The following is a 10,603-nucleotide window of genomic DNA, read 5'->3' on the forward strand; positions in this document are numbered from 1 at the left end:
TTGTATAAGCAATTATCTCTACTCTGGCTGGAAATGGTATGTGTCTAGTTGCATTTGATGGAGGCTTTTCAATCCAAGGACTTTTTCAAGCAACATTTTGGACTGCTATCAAAGAATTCATTAGATTTTTTTTCTCTGATTACATGCTGTGTCTCATCAGCCTGAAAACAGACCATGTCTCATATGCAGGTGACTACCAATACTACAATCCTTCTCAGACTGCAGCATTTTGAGAAGTAGCTCGCTACCACCTTCGCGAGAGTCTCTAAAGTTGGACCAAAAAATGTTGGCCAGCCAGTCATGCCTATGTCTCTTGATAAAATTAAAGAAAAGGCCCTCTGCTATGTCAAGTACTGAAATGAGGAAGCTTCTACTCAGACTAATTGTTTTTACTTTGGGACTGCTGAAATTTTTTTTTCTGTCTTTCTCTACATTTCTTCTCTTTTTATCCAACAATTTCAGGATTGGATTTCTAGCTGCGACCACCCCCCCCCCTCGTTTCTTTTTAAAATAAAAATACAAGGCGCCACTACAAAGGCTCTGGTCTTCAGAATTGTCGCTTTGTGGCATTATGGTCGAGTGTCTTAATATCTGTTTATATTGTGGGTATTATTGTTTTGTGATGCTCCTCTGAAGCAAATTGGCTATTTTAACCATTTTTAAAAAATATATTAAAGCAGGTTGTTGGTATGGGGGGGGGGGTGGAAACAGATCTGTAAAAGGTTGGTCTAATTTACTTGTCCCAGTATTATGGCACGCCACTGTGACCACCATGTCCTGAGGTCTGACTTGAACCTGGATTTTCTGTCCCAGGGTTTGGCACACTACCACCATTACAAGTTTTCCTCAATAAAGATATTTGATTGCAATCCTATCAAGGAGCTTTATATGCTGCCTGACAATTTGATCATAATATTCTCTGCTTTGACTTTGAAAATATATTACTGTTTTGATATGGCATGCATCTGTTGCAAGTTGACTTCCAGTTTGTTGCTCTTTTTTCAAATATACCATAAATTCCTGACACTAGTGGGACACATGTTTGGTATACTTGTGACTGTAGTAAAGTGTTTTGCTGCTAACCTGATACCTGATACTTTCTGTAAATCACTTTGGCATGTCTTCAGACTGTGACAGATGTATAAATGCTATCTTATTGAATAATTTTAAAAATGTGACTTCGCAGGTTTATTTCAGTGATTTTTTTTTTGTCTTTTGTTTGGGGAAAATGATCTGAAGGGTTATTAAACTTGGAGCCTGTAATTTTGGAGAGTATATAAATTGAGGGAGAATTATGAAACAGTTAACATTGGTCCATGCAGATATTATACCAGTCTTCTCTTAGACCTGTTTTACACAACATTGTGCAGTATTTTCAAATTGATTTATTTTTATACTGGCAAGCTTCTTTTACTAGTTTAGCCCTTTTTGACATTCTTCATATATGTATTAATTAAAGTTGTTCATTTGTAACAGCTTTAATATATTTAAGGTTCATGAACAGGTCTAGAAATGAATGGTGCCAGTGTTTGGAAGAGAAGTACAAGATTTTGTGGCAGTTTTAATCAGTGCTGCAGATTTTGAAAAAAATTAAGTGAAAATGCATAGATCTGTACTGTAAAGTATTATCTATTAAATAAGGAAAAATACTTGCCCAGACATAAGGAAAGCTTAATTTTACAACTGTTATTTATGCAACAAGTGCAGATTTCAGCTCTTGAACGTTACGCAAATATTTATGCATAACAATTGCAAATTCAAGAAATTGCATTATGATTTAAGTATTCAACAAAAAAAATGTTTCATTACTTCATGCTTCTTTCAGGTGGAAGATGGAGAAAATGTTTCATCTTCAATTGTGGCGCCATCAGCTGAAAGCGAGAGCAAAGTCAATGTGGTGAAAGCCAAGGCAACTTCTGTCATCATGAACTCACTTATGACAAGTAAGATGTCAGTTTAAACCACTACATTAAGATTTGCTGATTCAAACATGATTGTACATCTAAATGCAATGGTAAAGATTTTAGAAGATATTGTCATGTTGTTATTTAAACCACCTAAAATAATGAAATAGTCTACATATTAGCTGTACAGGTACATAATCCTTTACCTGAAATTCCAAAATCCAAAAAGCTGCGAAATTCAAAGTTTTCTCCATGAAGGTTTTTTCTGCATAACAAGGTTGTTTGGCATGTGATCAGGTGAACCAACTCCACACCCACTCAACTTGTGGGCGGCACGGTGGCACAGTGGTTAGCACTGCTGCCTCACAGCGCCAGAGACCCGGGTTCAATTCCCGCCTCAGGCGACTGAATGACTGACTGTGTGGAGTTTGCACATTCTCCCCGTGTCTGCGTGGGTTTCCTCCGGGTGCTCCGGTTTCTTCCCACAGTCCAAAGATGTGCAGGTCAGGTGAATTGGCCATGCTAAATTGCCCGTAGTTTTAGGTTAGGGGTATGGGTGGGTTACGCTTCGGCGGGTCGGTGTGGACTTGTTGGGCCGAAGCGCCTGTTTCCACACTGTAATGTAATCTTAAAAAAAAAACCCACGTCACTCAGATATGGTGGTGGTGTGGCGCTTATACCAGTCACACATGGGTCTGCTGTTTGCTAAGATTCTTTGTATTTCACTGTGAAAATGTCATATATTCTGAATTCCGAAATCTGCAAAACAACTGCCACCCCCCCAGGGATTTTGGACAAAGGAATGTGTACCTGTGATAATTATAGCTATATTTCCACCTTCCACCCATTCCAGATCCCAATCATTATAATCCCAGATAACCAACTCTATTGAGTATAGATCTAAAATTAGATATAGATCGCCGTCCTATCAGTTTGCTGGTGTAAAGCTGTCCAGTGTTATCTCTCTCTGTCACAACACCATTTGTCTCAAATATTAATTTGTTCTTTTTTTTTCTCTCCAATTATTGCACTCAAACAAAAAAAATCATGATTGCCTTCAAACGTTTGGAATATTTCTGTGCCTTTCAACTGCAAACCCACATATCACACCACTTATGTTTATGACACTGCAGTCTAGGCAATCCTGGTCAGTAATAAATGATCCCTTATTTGGCTGTTCTAACTGCTGCTTCCATTAACCATGTTGACCATTACCACACTGTCGCATTGGTGAAAGATATAATCCATCTTTTATACTATAGTTTACTGGTTCCATTTGAATGTGTCTAATAATGGTGGTATGTGTATGTTGATTTTCTCTTCTCAGGATTGCCTTTCCTAATTATAAACTAACCAAAATTTCTTTCAACTTGGTGTAAACAAAATTTAAAACCATCTTTTTCAAGTTTTTTTTTTTTTGCTTGTACTACTTCAGCTGCCTCAACAACCAAAATCTGTTAGCTTAGGTCTAAGCAAAATACTAAGCTTCTGAATACATGCCCTCCCTTGATCACTATATTACCTGCTTCTGCCTCTTGCCCACTGACGTCACAACCCCAGTGTGTTTTCCTCACCTATGGTGGGTTTTCTCCAATACTCACCTGGTTCACATTGTTTTACTTCTTGTTACAAAGGCAAAATTCTGGAAACGTTAAAATAACTGCAAAAGTGGTGCGGGTCAGACAGGGGGTAAAAATGGAAGATGATGTTCTGATAATGTCTCTGGACTAGGTAATCCAGAGACTGTGGTTAATGCTATAGGGATATTAGGGCTTCTTAGTGTCAGTGGAAGGGATGCAGGTATTTGGATTAAAGTGAGACTAAGATGTCAAGCAAAGGATAGTCCTTTTTAAAAACTCTGAAAAGCGAAGTGAACAGAACATCTATTTGATGGCAGACTTTTTCTTTCTATTCTTCTTCCACTTTTTGCTTTTAGAAATGTAACAGGTTTTAAACTTTTTCCAAGTCCTGAGTACAATTATCAATTTCACATTCATGTTCCCCATTACTGTTCTGCAATTCATTTAAAATTCTACCTACTGTACCAATTAAGCTTTGCATTTCATGGGTTGATTACACTATCTGTTAATTCCAGGATTGATATTCTTCAAATGCTTTCACTTCCTCATCCCTCCCAACTCATAGCTTCATTTCATTTACAACATTTTAAGAGACATTTGGAGTAATACATGAATGGGAAAGGTTTGGACAGATATGGGCCAGGAGCAGACAGGTGGGACTACTTTAGTGTGGGATTATAGGCGAAAGTGAGTACTGTAGATGCTGGAGATTAGATTCCAAAGTGTGGTGCTGGAAAAGCACAGCAGGTCAGGCAGCATCCGAGGAGCAGGAAAATCGATGTTTCAGGCAAAAACTCTTCATCAGTGTGGGGTTATGTTCCACATGGACTGGTTGGATTAAAAGATTGGTTTCCATGCTGTATGACTCTGACTCGTCTTCACATTATTGTTTAAACTTTACTTTTCTAAAGGAGTCAACTTTTATTCTCCCATGGCCTTCACTCACTAACATTTCAATACTGTTCGTTCTCCAATTTTCTTCTGTCTTGTCTCTTCTATTTTGCTTTTAGCTGTTACCTGGAATTGTTTGATTTCTCATCACTTTGGACCCTGCTTCAATCAACTCTGCATTTAATTTTCCATTTTACATTCTAAAATTCTCTTGAGGCATCATTCCCTTTTGTAAATGAAATTTGTTATTGTGTGTCATCTGGTTAAATAATTTGGGGGTATTAAATATCAGCTCTGTTGCTATTTTATAACTTGCAGTTACCATTCTCTGTTGAATATCTAGTCGACGTGTTAATGATTTTCTTAAATTTCAGTATTTGTTTTTAACATTTTAATTATTAGAGCAGACACAGGAAAGCATACAGCGATTTGAGAAGCAGGCTGGTCTAACAGATGCAGGTTACCAACCACACAAGGGCCTTGTTGCAGAGGAGGCCAGCTATCACCGTGTTGGGGAAGCCTTACAGGTGAGAATGGAGTACTTTTTCACCTATGCGTTGTGTCCATTCTCACCTTTGCAGGTATGACAGATAAAATCACTCCATCTCTGTTATCCTAATGGACGTGTTGGCACCTTTTCTGTTTTAGTTCTTTTTTGCTTTGAACAGCCATGTTGAGGCTATTAATAACCATTTTATTGCTAGATCATCACTTTTTTTTAAAAAGTGATTCAAACTTTTGCATATGTGAAAATCATGGATAAGGGTCAGTCCTGGTCTAATGCTGTAAACTTTCTATTGCCAATCTTTTATTGAGATTAGATGACAAATGGGTTATTCAAATATAAGAAAATCCTTGATCCCATTCAATTGAGCAATTACCAACAGAGTTCACTTTATAACTTTCTACAAAGGTAATTGGCTATTTTTGTTCTTTCTTGCCAAATTTGAGGACCAGCTCCTCTAAAAACAAAATAGAAAATGTTGGAAGTAGGTCAGCCAGCACCTTCTTTGGAAAGTAGTGTTTCAGGTCCATTGTCAGCTGCTGACTAAGTCGGTTGTGTAACTCTCTTACTAAGTCAACTTTTTGCATGAATACCACAACTATTTGTGCCTTTGAAGACAAAACTTTCCAAGGTACTTACAGCAGCATTATCAAACAAATATATTGTCATTTAAGATTGCAGCTATCTGGTCTTTGGCTACCTCTTTTAGTATTTATGTTTGCAATTCTTTTAAAACAGAAATTCAAGATACAGAGTGTGGATTCAAAAAAAGAAGATAAGCAGATATCCACATCAGCCCAGTCAACACCCACAGGGACTCCACAGGCCTCACCAATGCCAAATCGCAGGTACAGAAATTATTAAAGAAACTGGCAAAATACCTGCAAGCCAAGTGAACTTTAATCATACAATAAAATTTGAATTACTAGCTTTAAAAAATAATCCAAAATTATTACATCTTGGCCAGCTAAATATTAACCATAAAACATCCATTCCCTAAACTTTGATAACTGGCTTGTGTGAATTAGTGCCACTGAGTGACAAAGAAAATTGAACTTATCATTAAGGATACATGTGGATAAACTGCATCCAAGAAGGACAACATCTGAAATGGCTATTCTTTATGCTGGTAAGATCTTGGGGATGTTGTCCAACATGAGCGAGTAATCGATTGAAAATGCAAACCACATTCCACCAGAGAACATCTATTTAATTCAAGTAGAATTAATAGTTATACTTTCAAAGATGCAGAACTATTTACAGATTAATTTGTGGCAAACGGAAGGTATTTTAATAATCTTCAGACATGTCATTGTCACACCTCTGGAACAGGTAGGACTTGAACCTGGTCTTCTGACCTAGAGGTATGGATGCTACCATGGTGCCATACGAGCACTGGTGAAACACAGTACTGTACACTACCCGCGCCAATTATCCTCCTCCTTTGCATTCCTAACCATTGAAGTACCTTTCTTCATTTGCCAATTGATATCAATTATGTTGTATGCTGATTGTCTGGCTAGCTGCTGCACAAAATTCACAATCATTGTTGTGGTTCTGTTCACCGAGCTGGAAGTTTTTGTTGCAAACGTTTCGTCCCCTGGCTAGGCGACATCATCAGTGCTTGGGAGCCTCCTGCGAACAGTTAATTAACTGAAAAGATGTTGTGGAAATATGGGGAAAAAGACAGGGCAGTGGGACTAACTGGAGAAGTGAGATCTTTGTGAGTAAAATCACAGGAATGATAACATTGAATAAAGCATTGTCAGCTCAGCTGAAATGGTTTGTTACATCAAATTCTGAATAAGTTGCATTCGTGGTCCACACAATCCTGCCCCACCATTCGCTAAGACCACGGCTGATCTGATAGTGATTCCCTCATTCCATTTTACGGAGACTGTCCTCTCTGCAGCCTCTGCTCCATTTGTTTGACAACCGGAAGCGGCAGGGACAGACCCACTATAAACACCGGAGGAACATCAAAGAAGCGCTTCGCAGGAGGCTCCCAAGCACTAATGATGTCGCCTAGCCAGGGGACGAAACGTTTGCAACAAAAACTTCCAGCTCGGCGAACAGAACCACAACAACGAGCACCCGAGCTACAAATCTTCGCACAAACTTTGAATTCACAATCATTTTTCTGATGCTGTCATTGCGAAGTCATAATATTAGGAAACTAGACCTTCACAAATACTAAAAAACCAATAGTAGAGTGGAGAATCTGTTGTTGGGAGCTGAGCTTATTTTGTGGTTCTTTATGCCAGCTCGCAGAGAAACTTAGTTTTTGTGATTTTTTTTTAAAAGACTTATTTGTGTCAAATCATGCTTTGCATTGAGGTGGAAGAAATATTTTAACTATTTTTGTTTTGGTGATGGTTTCAGATATTTGTTTGGCCAGGGAGCAACTTCTGATTTGAGCAGTAAAAGTCTAGATGGAGACTTTTCTACACTTTCCAGTGACTCAACTGCAGCTGAAAAATGGAGACCTTTCATGCTTACGCAGAATTTCAAAGCAACTGAACCAGGTGGGAAGTTTGTTATTTGAGCATGCTTAATACCACTTCAATCCTAACCTTCTGAATATTGCCTCTAGTTGAGCGAACAAGTCTTTTTGTGCAGCATCTGATCAGTTGCCCTTTTGAAAATCCATATGAAATATGTATGCCCTTGGTGTATTTCTTCAAAGTAGTCTATTGCATTCCATTAGATCTGTCAAATGCAATATATCTTGTACAAAGATCCTTGTCTTTTCAATTCAATATTAATTTTATCCTATTCCAATGAATGTTGAAACTTGCTTGCGTGACAACCTTCTGAAAGCTTGCTTTTAGTGAAATTGAGTGACTGGTCTGCAGTTACCAGAATTATTCCCATTTTGTTTTTTGAATTGAGCTGTTGTGTTGTTAACCATTCTGACCTTTTTAGCTGACCGGTCTGAATCCTGCAGCTCTCTAGCAGCATTTAGCTCTTTTTAAGACCTTTTTTGTGGCTTCCAAACACTTTGGTTGGATTGCATAAACATAAAAAGGGTTGAACATTAGAATTCCATCATGCTGCATTTTTTTTTAAATTTCAAATGGCTTTAGCCAGAACATCATTGGGCTCTAACTAATTTTTGAGTGATACTTACACCATGATTATAGAAGTTACCTCTGGTTTGTGAAGCAAGTTCTGTGGTATGACCATTACTATCATAGGGATGCTAAAGTATTTAATTTGCTGTTAGAAGCTTTTATAAAATCATGGGAATCATTAGTTGGAAGTTATCTTCATTCCGCATGTTGGTTTGTTCAAAGCATGATTTTGCTGGCAAATCTTAGTTTGGAAAAATGTCCAATTCAAATTGTATTCTACTTCACATGCACATCATGCATTCTAACCAAACTCTGGGAATTTGCCAAGTGTTTGATTTAAAACTGAAATGTCCATCCTGTGGCTCCCAGTAATATTTTTGATTTTAAAAAGCTTTTGAAGTTCCCCAATTTTAAAACATCTAACCTCCTAATAAAGCGGCATTGCTGAGATTTTTTTTAAACACTTCAAATATGTCAATGTCATTTATGTAAGTTTTCATTACTGGCTGTTTCTCTAATTTATTTAATTGACATTTCTGACATTTAATGCTAACAAATGCATTTATTTTTCTCCAGGTGCCTTTGCTATTCAAAATTACAAAGGTTTACAAAAGCCTTCCCCTATGGACATCATGCGTACTCAGGGCACTGCTGCTCAGATAGCAGAAGATCATGCAAATTTGAAACCACCCAACATGGAGCTATCGGTGCTAGAAGGACAAAAAAAGCAGCCTCTGCGTACCTGTGTTGTAAAGCCCAGAGATCTAAATATCTTTGCTCCTACAGGCTTTTAGTGTATTACACCATGTTTTAAATTGTGTTGGCTGTGTGCACCTGTTTGAGAAAACCTTTTTAACTTCCTCCTTACCCATAAGATCATTATTTGCTATTGTCTAGCTATCCTTATTCTTTTAAAGACTTTATTTTTAAAATGCGGGACAAAATTAGCAGAGAAGGAAGAGCAGCTTGAATTCTGTTGTAGAATCAGAGCCTGTTTGGAATACTTAAAATTCAATGCTCATTTGCACCAAAAAGCTTGAATTGCAGCATTTCTGTTGTCTTTACCATGTTCACTGCTCCACAGCCAAAAAAGAACACTTGCAGCCAAGTTGGAAAATGAGAGCCTTGGTGTTGATATGATATGTGCTGAGGTTTCTGGTTATAATCCACACTGACTAGCAAGCTTGGTTTCATGTAGCCTTGTAAAATGTAACTAACAAGGTGTTAGGAAATGCATTTTGGTTCCTGTGAGGTCAGGAGAAAAACTGTTGAGATAGCACACAATACTAAAGAGCCACCTGTACACCTCTATTTATGGAATTGTATGATAGTTAAATAAACTCTTGCACCTAATTCTGTGGCTGTATTTCAGGTCCTGTTTTTTTCCAGTTTGGCATATGTTGTGGTAACTATATTTTATAATGGGTGACTAAACAGACTTGCTGATCAAAGATGTACTGTGCTCAAGCCTTTCTGATTTGATGCATTTTAAAAAAAAAAAATCAAGAACTTTGTACAAATCAGGCATATACTGTAAATCTAGTTTTTTAAATAACAACATTGTGGTACAAATTGATAGGATTTTCTTTTGTATCTAGATGTGTTGCTAAAGGTTTTTGTAAAATTTTACAGTCCAAGTTTATTTTTCATGAGACAAATGATGCATTCCTTTTTCATGGATTGATTTTAAATTGACATTTGAACTCTTGACATTACAACTCTATTGATACCATGAACACTTTTTTTTTGTAAGTGAGACTTACTTCTAAAACTGCCATAGGTCATTTTATTATTTATCAGTATTTCTGTTAGGGTATTTACTTTTGTCTGGTTGGTTGTCTTCAGTCTAAACTACAGATATGTAGAATCTAGATACTGAGCAATTGTGATATTCCTTTAATTTAAATTGTTAAACTGAGCATTTAAAACCTTGGTTAGATTTTTAATCCCTTGAAACAAGTGGATTATTATCAGTATTAAAATAACAATTGAAAAATTTTGTTCATTGAAGCATGCTTGTTTGTTTTTATCGCATTCACAGTCAGGAGAAATTGTTTGCAACTGATTTGTGGTGTATGAGTCCTAACTGTAATTGTTGCAAGATTTCTACCACTGGTGTCTAGGCATAAAAGCAAATGGGTTTTAACAGCACCAAACAATTTAATTCTCATGTTCACCATTATGCCTCATTTTGCTCAAACACAGTCCTTTCACTACCTCCATTTTCCTTTCTTCAGATGTCAAGCAGTCCTTTCTGTTTAAAAGTGATTTGCCTATCAAATCTGCCACTTAATCCTTCTTCCCACTACTTTTGATCTCTGGTCTCCTGCACTGTTACAGCAATGTTTCTGCTTAAGTTAAGCATCTGGCACTTAAGTATCTTTATGACTTCTTTCTAAAAGAAAATAGTCCAGTTAAGCAAAGAAAAACCTTAAAAAGGTAGCAATTGTCTAAATTTTTAACTTCTCCAGGATCTGGATAAGTACTGATTAGCACCACAAGTTATTTTTAAAAAATTGATAGAATGTGGATAATGCTGGCAGGAACAGTATTGCACACTTCTAATTGCCCTTATAAAAGTGATGGTGAATTGCTCCCTTAAACTGCTGTAGTCTATGCATGGAAATTACTGTACGTTCCTAGAATTTG

General features: G+C 37.1%; 1 protein-coding gene across 1 annotated transcript in view; it reads left to right on the plus strand.

Moving 5' to 3' along the window:
• kiaa1191 (KIAA1191 ortholog) overlaps positions 1 to 9,954 on the plus strand; it is a 27,284-nt gene extending 17,330 nt beyond the window's left edge. The window contains exons 3-7 of the mRNA XM_043703752.1: positions 1,825 to 1,943; positions 4,778 to 4,902; positions 5,619 to 5,728; positions 7,263 to 7,405; positions 8,531 to 9,954. Coding sequence (XP_043559687.1) covers positions 1,825 to 1,943; positions 4,778 to 4,902; positions 5,619 to 5,728; positions 7,263 to 7,405; positions 8,531 to 8,748 — 715 coding nt within the window. The 3' untranslated portion in view covers positions 8,749 to 9,954. The remainder of the gene's footprint in view (positions 1 to 1,824; positions 1,944 to 4,777; positions 4,903 to 5,618; positions 5,729 to 7,262; positions 7,406 to 8,530) is intronic.
• The last annotated feature ends 649 nt before the right edge of the window (positions 9,955 to 10,603 follow it).

Source organism: Chiloscyllium plagiosum, chromosome 14, assembly GCF_004010195.1.
Source record: "Chiloscyllium plagiosum isolate BGI_BamShark_2017 chromosome 14, ASM401019v2, whole genome shotgun sequence".
Lineage (NCBI taxonomy): Eukaryota > Metazoa > Chordata > Chondrichthyes > Orectolobiformes > Hemiscylliidae > Chiloscyllium > Chiloscyllium plagiosum.